The sequence below is a fragment of the Neopsephotus bourkii genome, unplaced genomic scaffold (genome assembly GCF_033783945.1).
Source record: "Neopsephotus bourkii isolate Nb327-2 ecotype Australia unplaced genomic scaffold, CSIRO-AGI_Nbou_v1 NB_1615, whole genome shotgun sequence".
In the NCBI taxonomy this organism is placed as follows: Eukaryota; Metazoa; Chordata; class Aves; order Psittaciformes; family Psittacidae; genus Neopsephotus; species Neopsephotus bourkii.
The window spans coordinates 1086770-1104615 of NW_026902090.1; the positions used below are offsets into that span (position 1 = coordinate 1086770).

At 41.9% G+C, this 17846-nt stretch overlaps 1 protein-coding gene across 2 annotated transcripts in view; it reads left to right on the forward strand.

Annotated features, from left to right (window-relative positions):
- Positions 1-17846, forward strand: part of ARMH3 (armadillo like helical domain containing 3) — a 130112-nt gene that overhangs the window by 29274 nt on the left and 82992 nt on the right. For both annotated transcript variants that reach the window (XM_061372511.1, XM_061372509.1), the window contains 6 exons: positions 1805-1906; positions 5776-5834; positions 7181-7246; positions 8358-8427; positions 10496-10556; positions 13468-13556. In XM_061372511.1, the coding sequence (XP_061228495.1) occupies positions 1805-1906; positions 5776-5834; positions 7181-7246; positions 8358-8427; positions 10496-10556; positions 13468-13556 (447 nt within the window). The remainder of the gene's footprint in view (positions 1-1804; positions 1907-5775; positions 5835-7180; positions 7247-8357; positions 8428-10495; positions 10557-13467; positions 13557-17846) is intronic.

A 17846-nucleotide genomic window follows, 5' to 3' on the forward strand; every position in this document is an offset into this window, starting at 1 on the left:
CCTCTGTATTTTGCTGTCTCATAGAAGTCTTTTCCTCTGATCAGCTTGCTAGGCTTTCTCTAAAGTTGCTAAAGTGTGAGTTCATCCTCCTTGAACATGGGATCAGCATAATTATGCACAGTGTTTGAGACAAGGTCTCACCACCACCTTGTGTGGGCATTACAGTGTTCCTGTCTCAGCTGGAAATGCGTTTCTGGATATGTGATAGTACCACAGTCTTCAGTGCTTGGTGTTGGTAGCTGGTCATCTCATGAGCTGATAATGTGCTATGGTATCACAGCATTCCATTTGCAGCTGACAAGCTTTCAGCTTACCATGGAAATAACCCCTGAATTCCTGAGCTTATAGCTTGTGTTACTGAATTTCATCTTGTATTTATTATATGGTCTTTGGTTTTATCCTGTTCTTTATGTGCAGTCTGATGTTCCTCTGTGTTTAGGTATCTGCCACTTTCTGTTATTAGGAGATTCATTAGCAAGGAACTGTTTCTTGTGCCTAGGTCTCTCACAAAAAAGAAAATTATTCCCTAAACTAATACCTAAGAAATTCAAGTAATACCTTTTTTCCCGGACTAATAATTTCTCCAATTGTTTCTCCTTTGCCAGATCTTTGATGTACTTTAAATTTCTGTACTGGTTCCCACCTATCTGCTTTTCTCTCTATTTTTCCATACAGAGCTGTATTAAATGCTTTACTGAAGTCCTCCTAAAGTAGCTCAGTTTGGTCTTGTTTGGGGTTCTTTTGTGTCTTTATTTTGTCTGAGCTAATTTATCTTAAAGGACATCAGATTTACCTGGCAGGATCTGCAGTTAAATGTATGCTGCATTTTTGCCACCTTCCAGTAGTTCTTGTAAAGCCTTTCTGAATGGGAAGGCTGAGAATGGCCCTTGCACACAGCTCAGGCTCAGTCATCAGTAAAAACGTGGCTCGGTCACATGCTGGAGGTCTGACAGCTCATAAACTCAGGGCTTCAGATGGTACATGGGGAGTGAGCAGGAGGCATGTTGTGCAATTAGCTGAGTAATTGAGACAGCTTCCTGTAAAGTCTAAGGCAGATGATGTCCAATGTTAAGGTGTCAAAAGTACAGCTGGTGGTAGGAGGGAGTGGGTCCGAGAGAAATGCCAGTGAACTGCTGTTCTGCTGCGGGTATATTTCTGCTCCCTGCTGTGTTGTGATTTCTCTAGTGCAATCTATGATTGCTTTTGCTTCTTGTTTTTTTTTATAAGGCTGCTTTTTGTACCTCTCTTTTCTACCACTTCAGTTACGCAGTAGCTATTTGATTAGCGTCTTGTGTGTTGCTTCTGCAAGAGAGAGAGGCTGTTGTTGGGAGGAAAGAATGGAATTGATATGGACCTTTTTGAACCGAAATTCCAAAATCGCTGAAATTGAAAAGGGTCTTTGCTGGGTGTGTTTCTTGCCAAACTGAGAATGGTGTGAATGGTACCTGTGTTGGTTATAAGAATTAATTGGATATTGGTGTGAATACCTTGAACTCCCTAGCCTGGGAACATTGATGAGTGCTAAACTAGCAAGCTGATCTCCCTTGGGGAAGTGGGGAGGGGAGGGCAGAGAAGGGTATTACTTTGTTGGGTACCACAACCTGTACTTAAAGTGGGAGAAATGGTTGCTGAAGGAATGGTACCTGTCTTCAAACCAAAGTCTTTGCTGGGTGGTCATGAAGGAGGAGGAGGTCAAGTGACTGTAAATAAGCTGATCCTATCAGAGATCTGTGTGCCTTGGTTCTCTGTATAGTTGTCTCTTGTGTTTTCACAGGGTAAATGTGTCTTATCTGCTTTGTTCCAGTTATAAGCTCTGCGGAGCTGCCTTTGGATGCTGATGTGCAAACCAGCAACCTGCTGATAACCTTCTTGAAGTACAGCTCGATTGTGATGCAGGACACAAAAGGTAAATACATTCTGTTGGATGCAGCAAGCAGTGCTTCTTGGAGTCAAGAGGGCATAAGAACATGTCACTCCATAAATAGACATTTACTGGAGTCCCTTTAGAAGACTGAAGATTCCACCTTTTGAGAAAATTAAATGATTTCTTATTGCAAGATAGAGTTAGGAGACAAGGAGAGACCTAATGCTGGTAGGAGAGAAGTCAAATTTGGAAAGAATGTAACAGTAGTATCTAATAACCAAGCCTGTCCCTGAAGGAGGTGTGAGCGTATCTGATTCCCAGCTGTCTGTCAGAGAGGGGAACATTAAGAAGCTGACACAGGAGGTAAAGCTCATCACTGAGAGGAAATATTTCCTTTGTCCTTTGGTACTTGCTGGTTAAACAGGTAGCTCTTTGATTATAAAGAAGACAGCAGCAACTTACACTGTACTGGCAGTAATTTGCTTGAGAATATATATTTCCATATTGTGCCTTTTTTTTCTCCTGATAGTTTTGTGGGAGTTAATTTCAGCTTGCTGGAGTTGAACTATTGCTTCATCTCCTGCTCAAGGCACCCAAGAGTGCTGTTTTGCCCAGTGGTTGTATGGGCAAGACCATAGTGTGAACATAACAAGTGATCTTTGTACCGTATTTCAGCCTATTACAGACTGCTGCTGCTAACTGAGATGTAACAGCTGAACAAAAATAGGAAGGTAGCTGCAGAGCTATGAAACATGGATTACGGAACTTCATGAACACTTGGCACTGAATAAGAGAGCAGGCAGGAGAGTTTCCTTGTACCTACTAGCTTGCAGGGAAATTGTACCTGGCTGTTGTGTTCTTGTTCAGTATGCAAGCTAATTAAGAAAAACGTGAATAATTCAAATTAGAACCAAAAGGGAATTAATGCAAATATTTAGTACACCCCACAAAACCAAGGCAGAATCAGATTTACCTGTATCTTTTCTCAAAGATGTTGCTAACATTGGATGAAGACACTCTGGAAGTGGCACATCATTTTTAGACTATCCATTCTAGCGTTTAACTACCCTTATTGTGAGAAAGCTTCATGTGCTCTCTAATTCTCTGCTGTGATTTAAATTACTTACTAGTTATCTTCTCCAAGATAGATATTGAGAATGGTTTATTTCTTTCTCCTTTGTGTCAGCCGTCATGTATTTGAAGTCTGCTTTCATGTTTCCTCTTGCTTTTGTCTTTAAGCTAAAGCACATCAATCTTTGCTCAGTCATTTTTTATAGATTGCACACATGAGGAGGGCTTACCAGCACCCTAATTGTTCTCATTTGCTTTTCCCAGGGTCTCTCTTGCTGATCCAAGTCTCTAGTGAAACAGTGTTTTTCAGTTTAACTTCTGCACTTATTAGTCACTGTAATATGGAGAGTCTGCATTGGGCCTCAGGAACTGCCAAACCGGATTAGTTTCAGATGGAGTGAAATTTAATAGAGGGAGTTCTTTACTAAACAACCAGTGAGAGATGAGTTTATTCTCGTGTGAGACAGGAATTGATGTTTCTTTCTTTGCTTTGGTTCTAGTTTGTAAAACATTTGAAATTCATGTGGCTGATGTACTTAATCTCCTTCCTGCCATGGTAGTAATGTGACAGTGAGCTTCATGAACTGATAATTCAGAAAAAGTGTGCCTTCCATCCCAGTGGGATTGGGTTTCATATGGGTATATTCCTGTCTTTATATTTTGATGATAAATGGGGTCCTGCCAAACCTTTTTTAATTCTTGTGCAAGACCAAGTATGAAATAGGCTGCCCAGGGAAGTGGTTGAGTCACCATCCCTGGAGGTATTTAAAAGATGGCACTTAGGGACGTGGTTTAGTGGTGGACTTAGCAGTGTTAACAGTTGAATTCCATGATCTTAAGGGTCACTTCCCACCTACATGATTCTATAACTCTGTGTCACACCAATATAGTAACAAGAGAAGAAGGATGAATAACTCCAGTTTACTCCATGTGTCTTGATACAGGTGGGAACACTTAGAGGGGAGACTGATTTGTTCCACATCCAGGGCTAGACAGTTCTGGTCCTGTCTCAGAGAGCATAATTTAGTAGATTGTGTTTGCCAGATCCTCCTCTTGTTTCCTCTCTTGTGTCAGTCAGAGGCAGCTGCCTTGGGAGAAACAAAACTCTGCATCATTTATTCCCGTCTGGAGAACAGAGTTCATATTGATATACCTCCCCATAGGAAGTCATATGCTTTGTTCCTTTAATGAAAGATGCTGTGAAAGTATGAAGTGTCTGTGTGAGTAACTGCCTGCACAGCTGCCCCATAACTGTTAAAACTGGCATGATCATAACACATTGGCTAAAGGCAGAGTACCTGGTGTGAAACAGAAGCCTTTACAGTACGATCCCGAGAGAGAGAAGTGGTACAAAAATATACAGGGAGGCCTTACAAAAGGAAAATAACAAGACTCCAGTGTATCAGAGTTCTTTGAGGCCATTACTCCTGCTTTGCTGGAGTACAAAACTTTTCAGTTAAATGTTTTAGCTGAGGTAAGGAGACATAGAAGAGACTTTTAATTCTCCCATTCCAAAATTCCTCTTCATCTTACTTAGTGCAGCAAGATGAAATCAGTACACTTCAGGGCACATCTTGTTAGTAAACATCTGTCCCTCAGCAGCATAGAAAACCAAAGAGGCATCAAACTAGACAGAACAGCTCATTCCATCTATTTTTATAGATTATTATACATACTCTAACTAGCTAAGTGTTTATGAAAGTGACCTGCAAAGAGGCAAAGAGTTTGGCTGATGATGTCTTCTGATTTATGGGAGAGTGGTCTAACTGTTTCTGATTTCTCTCTCCTCCTAGTTTGACTCTAAGGCACGTGTCTGGGATGGCATGTTTGGTAGTCTTAAGCTTTAGAGAAGCTGTTGGAGGTCTCAGGAATGTGCAGTTTTAAGCTTCCATAGAATTTGGTTGCATGTTGTTGTGGTTGCTACCTCCTTTTTGTGTTTTGAGGTGTGTGTGGTCTGACTGGTTTGTTTTTTAGAGCAAAGATTTTTAAATGAGCTTGATTGAACAGTGCGTTGAACAACTTGATCTTAGCTGGCCCTGCTTTGAGCACAGGTTGCACCAGAAGTTTCTCACATCCCAACTTACTCTGAAAGTATGTATCTTTTTGATATTTCAAGGTTAAAATCAAGAAGGAAGAGTTTTAAATAATCCAGACAAAAATGGCATTCTTCTGCCTTAGTCCCTCTCTATTTGTGAGCCTTTCAGCTCTTCGGTTGTCATTCAGGGCAAAAGTTGCTTGAAGCTGTAAGATGAATAGCAAGTTGCAAAATATGATCAGGGTGGAATTCCTTTGGCTTAAAATGCTAAGTCTTTGCAGACTTAACTTCTGTCAAGGTTTTGCACAGAGGAAAGGAGGTCATGTCACTCAGTACTGTGGTTAAAACTCAGGGCTTTGAGCATCATGTTCGTTGTTCTGCTACACCATGCTGTGCCTCTACCAGGACTTTTGCTGCTTGTTTCATAACCTGTAGCAATGGTGGTGTTTGTCTTGGCTGAGAGATTGAAAAGTACGTCTGCTGTGACAGAAAGAAAGTGATTAACTCCAGTATTTAGGGTATTTGTGGAAGTAAAGCTGAATGAGACAGAAGCCCCACTTGGTAGTTACAGTGCTATTGGAGGTTCAAATCAGAGACTTTGCACAGACTGGTGACAAATTGGTGGGATTTAGTGGTCAGGTTAGAGGGCGAATGCTTAATGAGAGTAGTTTCACTACTAGCTATCATGGAGGAAGCAGGAGTATAAAAAATCTCCAAGACTGGGCTTTTCTCTTGCTTCAGTGCTGCCCTACAGCATTGCTAAGCTTGTGTGGCTCATGGAGGACTTGTATTTTCTTCTTTGCAGATGAGCACCGGCTACACAGTGGCAAGCTGTGTCTGATTATCCTGACATGCATAGCAGAGGTAGGTTTCTTGATTGAAAATGTTCAACAGATGGTAACAGGACTCTTACCTGCATGCACATCCCCTGCTCCTGTTGAGCAGGAGCTGGAGATCTGCAGTGGTACTGAGGAGTGAGGACCTCAGGCACTTAACATTTGGCTAATAAACCTGATGCATTACTGTTAAAATTCACTTGAAAATTGGCGCATGTTATTTGGGTTACTGAACTCCCGTAGATGAAGAGAGAAAAGAGTGAACTTAAGCCTTCTCTCTTTCAGCTGTTGAATGACGCTGTGGTGTGGCTTTTAGATGAGCAATGTGCTAATGGCTTTCAGCTCTGTGCTCTTCATGCTAAGCATGGGCAATGCCATATCGCATCTTCTTAAGAAGGATATGAGTCTGAAAGAAAGCTCTGACTGTAGGTCCCTACAAGCAAGACAAGTAGCAAATCCGGTAGTAGGATGAGAAAGCAATATTGCAGAGCTACGTCTGTAGTCCTGTCTGAATGTGGTCCTGTCTCATGGGAAGTATGTACTAATGGAATGATTGATGTCCTGAATGATGATTGAGTTTGTGAGGCATTTGCATTTTGCTTGCGAGTACAGAACTTTCATTCTTAACAAAGAATAAAAAGCAGCAATGCTGATAGCCAAGGTAAGGATTTTGAAGTCGTTTCTCCAGGGTGCAGCCTGAAAGTTAATCATCTGCATTTCAAACATTTATAATTAAATTGTTTTGGTACTTGAGTTTTTCAGGTGGACGTATAGATAATACAAGATTCTGCTTCTGCAGAGTGAGAACATGTTTTGGATCTGGTAGTAAAGGCAGGGTATATTTCTTACCAAACCTGGATGTGCATTATCTGGAGGAATTACTTTGATTTAGAGCTGGTCCTGGAGTGAGCTTTGCCTGAGGGGTAGTGCAGCTGGTAAACCTACCTGCTAGTACTGCAGGAACTTCTGGCATGATGGGTCCATCAAAAAGCCGGTATAAACCTTTATCCACAGTCACAGGAACCTGCATGGAAATCCAACTCATGACTTATACAGCACTTGTTAAACTCTTGCCACTGTGGTGTGTGCAGTCCAGAGTTTGGATGAGCAAAGGAGGAGAGCAGAAAATAAATCGTTAGCAAAACAAGCAGTGGCACAGACTTTAGTTAGAGTGGAATTAGGATCAGGAGGGTTTCACTTTTGTGTGATTGGAGACATGGGTGAGGACTAGAGGAGGTGACAGCTGGCTTAATAACCTTATAGCTCTATGTTGGGAGTTTTACACTGAAACACATGACTTGAGAGGCAAGTGGGAGGTGGCGGGCACTTGGTTGGCTATTCATATCTCCTCCCTTTTCTTGCTCTTTTCAATAGGATCAGTATGCTAATGCTTTTCTCCATGATGACAACATGAATTTTCGAGTAAACCTACACAGGATGGTGAGTTTTTTCCTCCAGATGGTCTATTTTCTCTTTGTGGTGAGAACACAGAGGATTTTAGTCCCTGTATGTTGACAACTATGTCAGAGACTTCTAACCTAGATTGCTAAAGCATGTGAAAATACTGGTGAGAAATGCAGTAGTTGGGGAATGATTTTTGAAGTTGCTCTCAGAATGTTTCACTCCTTCAAAGAACAAAGAGCTGGTTTCCCTGTTGGTGAATTCAGGGGCCTGTATAGCTCGGGAGGAGCTGTGTATGGGGTCTCTAAGGAGATCTGTGTCAGAGAGAATGTTCTGCCTGAATCTTCAGCAAGCATTAGCCCTTATGTGATATGTTAATTGCCAGCTGGAGTTACACTGAGTGCTCAGATTTGGCTTATGCTTCATCCTGGGTGGGGTGATTCACCTTCAAGGATTAAGATATTTTTTTCCAGAGCTTTTTCTTATGGGTGTCTGTGGAGGAAGTGTCTTTACCTGTCTCATGAAGCCCTGTAGTTACAAGTAATTTGAATGGTTATCCTAACTTGATGTCTTTGTGGTACTGGCAAGTTCCACCTCATCTGACAGTGCAGTAGCACTTGAAAGTATCCCTAGTCCAGGACAGAAACAAGCATCTTGCTTTATAGTGAGCATACTGCACGGATGATAGTTATTTCCACTTAACTACAAACTTGCCCTTCAGTTAGCCTTTCTGGCCTGTTACAATAAAGACCAAAGCCATTTAATACTGCACATGCTGATAAAAATGCAGATCAGACTTCTGGGTCAGGAGTAAATCACTGTGTTAACCAAAGGGGAGGAATTGCTGTGTGCTGACACTTTTTTGTGTGTGGTGGTGTTTCTTCCACCACTCCCACCCCTCCCCATGATATAACAGTGCCCTTCGGTTATGCAGCTAGAGAAACAAAAACCCAGTAGTCAGCATGCTGAAAAGCATGGCACAATTTTGCTCCAGCCATGGCTTGTAGGATTAATATAGATGAGAAAGCATTTGGCAAAAAAGGCAAAGGGAAGCCTGTGCTGATGGTACTATGTGCACAAAAGATACAGTAATACACAGAATGTCACTTCAGGCTTCTACTGAATTCTTCTCTTCTTTGTGTGTTTGAAGCCAATGAGACATAGAAAGAAAGCAGCAGATAAAAACCTGCCCTGTCGCCCGCTGGTGTGTGCAGTGCTTGGTGAGTATTGTTAGAGCACGTGTTTGTGCTTCCTGAAGCACCTTTTATTCTGCAATGGAAATATGAGATTTGTGGATCAAGGAGAGAGGTGGATTGACTTAAAAGGAGGGCAGTTCCATACTAAAGATACTTCCAGCACTGGACTGTCCCTCTTTATATGTGGCTCCTCGTGGAGAAATTAAATCCAAGATTACTGCTCTGTAGGAAGAAATCCTATATGCATTTACAGTAAGTTTTGCAGAAGCTTCTTGACCCCTTTTACCTGAATTAGTAACAATAGGAGTTCTGTTAGAATCATAGAATCTTAGAACATTTAGGGTTGGAAAGGACCTTAAGATCATCAAGTTCCAACCCCCCTGCCATGGGTAGGAACACCTCACACTAAACCATGCCACCTACAGCTCTGTCTACCCTGGCCTTGAACACTGCCAGGGATGGAGCATTCACAAATTCCTTGGGTAACCCTTTCCAGTGCCTCACCACCTTTACAGTAAAGAACTTCCTCCTTGTATCCAATCTAAACTTCCCCTATGTAAGTTTTAACCTACTACCCCTTGTCCTGTTGCTACAATCCCTAATGAAGAGTCCATCCCCAGCATCCCTATAGGCCCCCTTCAGATACTGGAAGGCTGCTATGAGGTCTTCACGCAGCCTTCTCTTCTCCAGGCTGAACAGCCCCAACTTTCTCAGCCCGTCTTCATACGGGAGGTGCTCCAGTCCCCTGATCATCCTCGTGGCCCTCCTCTGGACTTGCTTCAACAGTTCCGTGTCCTTTTTATGTTGAGGACACCAGAACTGTATACAGTACTCCAAGTGAGGTCTCACGAGAGCAGAGTCGAGGGGCAGCATCACCTCCTTCGACCTGCTGGTCACGCTCCTTTTGATGCAGCCCAGGATGTTCACTAATATATTCAGTGTTTTAGGTGATCATGGCAACAGTTAGTCACAAGTACTTTGTAGATGATATGATGAGGGCAAACCTCTGGAAAGGACACATTTGTGAATGTGTTTTCTGGGCATGTGTTCTTTTCTGAGCAGAAGTCCGATAGGAATGTCCGTAGCTAGGGCTGGTTTTGCCTGTGGAGACGGAGGCACAATGGAAATATTTTCGTGCAGCATATGATTAAATTGGGATACTCATTGCTGTGGAGGCCCAAAGCATAAATGGGTGCAGAAATGGATGGAGCTTGGATCCCTGATGATTTGGAAGCAATCTCATACTCCAGCAGGTGATTGTTTAAGCCAGGACACAACTGCATGAAGAATCTTTCTATACTTCATGCTCTCTTCCCTTACACTATTTTTAGTCATTGAGCCATATTGCTGGGCTATTAGTGCCCTGGGAGGTGACATCTCCCAGTTGCTGCCACTAGCACAGGTTAAGTATGTGACACTGAAGCTGTATTGGGCAGAGAACACATTCGTGTTCAGTTAGCAGTTATTAGCTGAACCGTAGTAACTTACCCCTTTACTTGTATTTCTCTATTCTTTGTCTCTTAGCGTCACACTGGGAATTCTAAAATGTTAGAGACATTCTCCCTTATGTTTTTAATCTTTTCTCTTGAGTGAGCTTTAAGCAGACGTTTAGCCCATGCTGAGGTCAAACTAGGTTTACTTGCTTCAGAGTTTATTTTAGGGAAAAAGTAGGTGTTCTCTACAATGCCTTCTCTTCGAGTAAACATGCAAGTTGTGCGTTATGTCTGGTAAGAACGATCTTCTAAAATGTGCTTCTCAATGGAATTTTCCATTTGTGACTTGAAACAGAGGAGCAATTCTAAGCACCAGAATTCATGGTGTAGTCTTTAACTAATAGTGGGGGGAAGCTTATGGGGAAGCAGTGCCTCAAAGTGAGCTACATTATGTACCCTCAGTTTCCAGTGGTTGGGTTTTTTGTTAATTGTCAAGGATGTTTAATGCTCTTCAAAACCAACAAGTGAAATTTCTCTCATCTAAGCAGGACTGTTGTCTGGTAGAGGTACGTAGATGGGGTAGTTTGACTTCCCTGTTGTCTACTAGAAGCTGACCGTAGCTAGCTCAATGTTTACCTTATCATTTTCTTTCCTGTCAGATTTGATGGTGGAATTCATCGTGACACACATGATGAAGGAATTTCCTATGGATCTCTATGTGTAAGTGTCTGTGGGGTGACTCATTGTGATTTCATTTGAAGTTTGAATTTGGGTAGAATTCTAGCCATAGGGCAATCTTCTGGCTGAAACACCACTTTGTGGCTGGTGGTGGGAGCATGAACTCTTGCAGCAACTTTTCTTCTAAAATGCTCTGTATGCCAGAAAATTGAAAGCAAAATGAGTTTCCACCTTTCGGACCGATTTCCTAATCTACTTGATCAAACACAAAGAGCTTTTCGGTCTGAAAGAACTTTCATAATACACAGTCATTGCAAGAGTCTCCACTTCGCAGAAAATTAATCTGGGTCTAGAAACTAAAAAGACAGTTTTGAAAACCCCAGGTATTGACTGACGTGAGGCCTGGAAGGCAATCTGGAGAGTGGGAGAGAGGTTTAAGCCTGAAATAGCCTGCTAGGCAGCAAGGGGGAAATTCAGAAATGGGGAAAGGGAGAGAAGAGGACAGGGCTACACATACGTACTCCATGTGTCCCATGAGGCCCCTAGAATGCTTTGTTCTGCTTTAGCCTGGAGGGCAGAAATAGGATTTAGACTGATCATTGGCTTTTTTTCCCTGACTGTTTGTACAGTACTGAATTTCCCCAAGGCTTGAACCAGCACTATATTCTGTAGAAGAGATAAAGATACATAGGCTGTTTTCCCTTAAGGTAGCTTTTCAGCATGTTCTGATTTTGCCCAAATAACCTTGCAACTGCAGTGCCTTTGCAAGGGTTGTTCAATTCAATTACGGGTTCATGAGAAATGTTTGAGGTTTTTTTAATGACAATTACAGAATTAGCTATAGATGAGTGTAGTGCATTGGAATTTCACAAGGGAGATGAAAAATGCTTGGGCTCAAAAGTAAGGTCATATCTAGAAACCCCATGAGAGTAAAAATAATGAGCAGCAGCAGCCATCAGTGGACATCTGTATCCATTCATTTTGGCATGTTTGTGCAGTCCTTTCACTACACTGCTGATGAAACTATCCCATAGCAGACACAGTTATTGCAGGCAAAGTGGGTGTTCTGAATGCACAAATAGTGTCATACTTCTCTGCAGTACATTTAAAAGGTGACAGCATGAAGCTGCTTAAAGGAGGGCATATTAATATTTAAAAGAGAAATCTAAGGTTGCTTTGACCAAGGGTGCTTTGTGTCCATTATGTACGTTATGAATCCTCGGCACAAAGCCAAAAATAGAAACACCCCACCGGGATGGATAATTCTGTAAGAGCAGTTTCATAACTAAAGCAGTGTGGTCTGGGAGTCTATGGTTTGGTAGCTGCTGCTCTGGCTCTTCAGCCAGGGGTACTGCGACTGTTATGCCCCTTCCCATACCTTTACTTCCATGCCTTGATTTCACCCAAAAAGCTGTGTGGTCCTGTATACAACCACGAGGTTTCAATGCTGTGTTATGTCTGCAGAGTGTTTTGCATTAACAGCTACTGTAATTATAAAGAAAGGTTTTAGCCATTGCCTGATTCTCTCTGTTAAGTACCGTAAGTAGTTGTGGGTTTCTTTTGTAGAGGCCAGCTTTAGTCTTACAGCCAGACAAATACAAAGGTGGAAAGGTACTGGCATTGGCTGGTACCAGTAACATCAGAAATAGCAGGTCTCTCCCCAGGGCGATTGCTGTTCCTGATCTGAAGCTGCCCTAGCCGATTTGCTCCTTTTTCTTGGTTGAATTTATGAGAATACAATTTGAAATGCAGCACTTAATGTGATGCTCAGGCATTATAAATGGGTTTACCTTCATTTGTCTGAAGTTAGTTTCCTTACCCCATTGTGGTATTTTTGGAATCATCTAACGGTCTGAAAAGAATGATGTGTACCTTCTGCATATTGTTTCTTATGACTTTTTAAAGGCTTATCTTGAACTCTTCACCCCAATTTTGAATAACTTCCATGTAAATATTTTAAAATTCAGTTTCTCTGTATTTGTCTGTGTAGTGTCTTTCAGTGGTGTCTCTTCACTGACATGTTGACATTAATGAGATAATACTGTTTTGAGAAATAAGGATTTGGACAAAAAGGAATTTTTTTTAAAGTCTTCCTTCTGTTTTCTCTAAATGTCAGTAACTAAAAATAGCTTGGTCCAACAAATTCAAATTTGTATATATTTTCTGTCTTGTCTTTAATGATAGCCACTGCTAGAGGAGCCACTCATTATATTGTATATTTAGTTCTGATGTTATTTGTGAAGAATGTGCACTTGAGAGTCTGTGTGAACACTGGGTGCTTTAGGGACCTACAGGATTTGGAGACTTCACAAGTATACTAGCTGTACATTGGGAGATTTCAGAGCATGTGGGTGTATTGCTTGGTCATTCCAAAGCTCATACTTAACTTATTTGTTTAAGGAGACTGGAAAATTTGACAGAAATCTTTCTCTCTTTTTTCTTTTTTTCTTTTTTTTTTTTTTTTAATGTAATTAAATTGGATACCATGGCCAAACTAAAAATCCTGCAGTTTGTCATTTCCTTTAGCCTCATCATTTGGACCGAAGAAACTAAGAAGCTCCATTGTGCCCACATTTACAAAATCTGAGTGCAGGGCCTCATACGTATAGAGCGTGCAAGTTAAGTAACTCCTTTTGTGGAGTTTATGAGACCCTCAGGTAGAGGCATCAATGAGTGGAAAGTATTCATTAAATATAAACAACAAACTTGCATTTGTAGTTGGTCCAACCACGTTGAGCTTAAACTGGCTTATAAGCTCCTTTCTCTCATCTTGTCTGGGTCTTCCTTATGGGTGTTACTTCTGTTTAGTTGCCCAAATCCATGAGCCCCATGCTCCTCTGGTAGGCTTTGAGTTTGTCTGTTTCCCTGCTGCTGATTTCAGAGACGTTTCTAGCTTCAATGTAGAATTGCTGGGAAATGCAGTATAATTAATTCTTTGCCCTCTCTCTTCCAGACGGTGCATTCAGATTGTGCACAAGCTGCTGTGCTACCAGAAGAAATGCAGAGTGAGGCTTCATTACACTTGGAGGGAGCTCTGGTCAGGTACTTCACATCTGCAGAGACAGTCAAACATGAAAATCCCAGAGTGGGCGGCTGTTTGGTGGCTGTGACTCCTTGTTCCATTGCTACAGGGTTGAACAGCAAGCAGCAATTCTGTTGAAGCATCTTTATTTTGCTTCTTAGTTGCTACATGCAAATTACCTCTTTTGGAAAGCCAGGTCATTATCATAATGGTAGCTAATTTACTTTCTTGTCTGGCCATGATCACCATGGTATCCAAATGTCTTTGTTTTCTGTTTCATTACCTGAATCCCTCTTCACCTGATTGGAGAAATGGAGTAATGTTTATGCAGTAGTGTTTCTCTCTGAGATATTTGTAAGTTGAAAGGAGGTAGGCTCTTGAGCAAAGGGGGGTGGATCTTACTTTTTTTATTTACTGTAAGAGATGGATGCACATAGAATAGAGTGTGCAGCTCCTTCTGAAGAGAGCTACCTAGAAATGTCAGTGGGAAAGAAGAGAAGCTTTTAACTCTGACCTTTGCTTTGGTTGTAAATAGTCTGGTTTGTGCCACTGGTATCCTGAAATAGATGAGTCTTATGGGGTTTGACTCATAATCTAGTGGACCTAGCTTTGTAGGACTGCTCTATGAGGCAATTGTTGTGTGGGAGGTCAGAGGAAGAGGGTAGCAGAATGGATGATGACACCTAACAAGCTGCTTCTGTGGATGTGGTGTGTGCTTCTGTTCTTATCTTGCAAGCAGTGAAGTAGCTGAGCTGGGAAAGTACAGTTAATCCCCTAGCTGTTGTGGCTTAAAAAGAAGGTTTATGAAAATTCAAGGGAACATGGTCCTAATTTTGTATTCCTGGAGCTGTGCTTGTGACCTAGAATCAGTGACTTGGCTAGTGTAATGCAACTCCCATCAGAAATCTGAGAGAGGATGACTTTTGAAACAGGCAGTGATGAGTGGTTTGTGAAGATGTTCTCAATTAACACTGAGTACTTCCCTTCAGTACCTTTGCACAGTTGGGTGCAGGTGCGGAGAAATGAACCAACAATCTGAGTCACTTTCACTTATTACATTTTCGCCTTGGGTGACCTATGGCCCACTGAGGCTTTCTAAATTGTTCCTGTAGAATGTGAAGTGGGTGCCCCTAATTAAGGGATTAACGATTTCATTTGTTTTGTTTACAATAGAGCCCCTAGAAGTATGGCTGTGGTGTCATGCTGGTTCTGGAGACAAGTATGTACAATGTCAAAGTCTGTTATGAATAGAAATTGCATCTGGTGGCGTGTGTGATACCTTCTTACCAGTTACCAGTGAACTTTATCCATTCATGTGTGGCCTGGCTGAGCTGGGTCTTTCCAACCTGGCAGTTTGAAGTCTCAAATATAATGCCTTTTGCTTGAAGATACTCTTCCACAGTTCAGAGAGCATGCTCTTGGGCATCTTTCAACGCTGATCTTTCTCCTATTTTAGTGGGGAGGAAACACAAATCCTTGCTACATACTGAGATTCAGTATCTTGGGATAGTCTTGTTAGCTGTCTCTAATAGCTGGTGTTTGTACAGTGCCTGAGAAACACAAACTGCCTCTGAAGTATTAAATACTGCATATGCTTTGAAAGCAAAGCAGTAAAGTACAAACCACTTGGATTGGTCAGGTTTCTGTGAAGGACCTGGAATGTCTGCACCCCTGATGTAGCTGAAGAGCTCCATGCTTACTATAGATTTGTGTGTTTAGGGAGATCTTCTCAAGCAGGAATAAATTACAGGAAGAATGTTTCAAGTTTTGGGTTATTGTTTTTTTTTCTTGTAGGATGTTGAGATGATCAGAGAAATTCTTCAGTAGGTGTAGGTGACTCATGCAGGCTGGAAGGCCCTGGGTTGTATGGTACGTGCACCTGTAAAAGGGCACATCCTGGCAGCTCCAGGTGTGTGTACTTCTGGAATGCTCTACATGGCAAACTAAATGCTAATTGCTGGCTCTATCTTGAGATGTATTTCAGAATTAACTCATCCGTGTTAAGGCTGTTCTTTGATTACCCAGAATGCTGCTGCCTTTGATGTGGAAAAAAAAGGGCTATTTTTCTGGTCTTGATCTATCTTAACAGGTAATTCCAAACCAGAGCATGGGAACTTCTGAATTAATTTCTATCCCTAATGTGAGCATATTCCCCTTCAGGCTTTTATTTGGGATCGAAGAATTAGTTATCACTGCTGATGAACAGCTAAAAGGGAGCAGCTATTCACTGTAAGGTCTGAGATACCAAGCTGCATCATCAGGCATGCTTTACAGGTCTCCAAGCCCACGCTTGTCTTCTTGAATGACAAGGTGTGTGACGACTGAAGCAATGTCCCTGTTGAGCAGCATGGATAATAGCAATGGAAGCCCCCCAGCAGAGCTGAGTTGGAGGGAACTGGTGTGAGAAAGTATTGCAGGAAAGCAAGAGAATTGTATCTGGCATGTAAGAGGAGGAGAGTTGTTTCAGGCAGAAAATAGAGTAGGAGAAGACAAAGGGAATACTGTGGGGTAGGTAGACAGTATAGGGTATGAAGGAACTGAGATAAAGGTTGTAGGTGGAAGCAGTTGCAGTGTATGTAGCCTACTGTTCAATTGCTGATTCTAATGTTAGCTAGTTTCTAATTAAGGAAAGCCATTCGTGTGTCATATGGTGGATAGCTGCTCTTCCTTTGTGCGTGCTTTGTCTTCAGTATGGATGGTCAACATCACTTTGAGAAAGTGTCTGCATTTTCCTTTTTGGTTTTAGGGTGCAGTGATCGCAGAGAAAAGCAGTGAAGCCAGGTGTTTGGCATCTCTCAAGACACATACCAGGCTGCTTGTGCAGTCTGGAAATGCTTCATAGTTTTTTGGGTATGTCATCTGAGCTTGAGAGAGCAATATTGTTACTGAGTTTTGGTTGTGGTCCAGCCTTAGCTTATTTATTAGGTTAATTCTCTCATATTTGACAAGGGGTAATGGGTTTAAATTTCAACAGGGGAGGTTCAGGTTAGATATAAGGAAGAAATTCTTTACTGTGAGGGTGGTGAGGCACTGGAACAGGTTGCCCAAAGAAGTGTTAAATGCTCCATCCCTGGCAGTGTTCAAGGCCAGGTTGGGCAGAGCCTCTAAGGTGAGGATTCCTATGGCAGGTGGTTTGGAGCCAAATGATCTATCTTAAGGTCCTTTCCAACCCAAACCGTTCTGTGATTGAAGAAGCTGGTGAATGAAGTTGCTAAGCCACTGTCCATCATATTTGAAAAATCATGGCAGTCAGGTGAAGCTCCTGACGACTGGAAAAAGGGAAATATAACCCCCATTTTCAAGAAGGGGAAAATGGAAGACCTGGGAAACTACACACCAGTCAATCTTACCGCTGTTCCTGACAGGATCATGGAGCAGGTTGTCTTGGAAAGCATGAAAACTAGGTGCTTGGTGACAGCCAGCATGGCTTCACTAAGGGGAAATCCTGCCTGACCAATTTGGTGGCCTTCTATGATGAGGCTATGGAACAGATGGACAGGGGCAGAGCAGTTGACGTCATCTACCTGGACCTGTGCAAAGCGTTCGACACTGTCCCACACAACATCCTTGTCTCTAAACTGGAGAGAGATCAATTTGATGGTTGGATACCCGGTGGATAAGGAATTGTCTGGATGGCTGCATGCAGAGAGTTGTGGTCAATGGCTCAATGTCCAGCTGGAGATGGGTAACAAGTGGTGTCCCTCAGGGGTCGGTGTTGGGACTGATCCTGTTCAACCAGTTCCCTGCTCTCAGAAATAGCATATTACGACCAATGTTTTCATTCACTTTTCCCCTTTTCATATGAAAAATGAGTTTGATTTTGCTGGCCATAAAATGGGGTTTGGGTTTTAGTTGTTGAACTCTATCTAGTTTGTACAGCACTTGAGTGATGGAAGGTGCTATATATTTTGTTGTTGTCATCAAGCATGTATAAGCTATGCCAAAAGAGTTTTCATGAGTCATTTAAGCTTTTTATATAAAAAGACCTCATTTCTTCAACTCCTCCCACCTCAAAATTAGTAATGCTTGAGCAATTCACTCAGAGCTTAGGGGGTGCAGGTAACTTCTTTGCAGTTGCTATGGTTTGCTTTAAGCAAAAGCCATATTTAAAGAAACAGAAAAGCAATTCTAATATAGACTTACAATAGCAAGAGTGAGAAATCTTATGTATCATAATGAATAATGGTGAAATAGCTATTTATTAGGGCAATTGAATGCAAAGTAGGATGAAAAATGAGCTTTGCCATTAGCAAGCATTGAAGATCTGTTTCCAAATTATTGTGGGCTACAGTTTCTTATCTTGTAGCTTA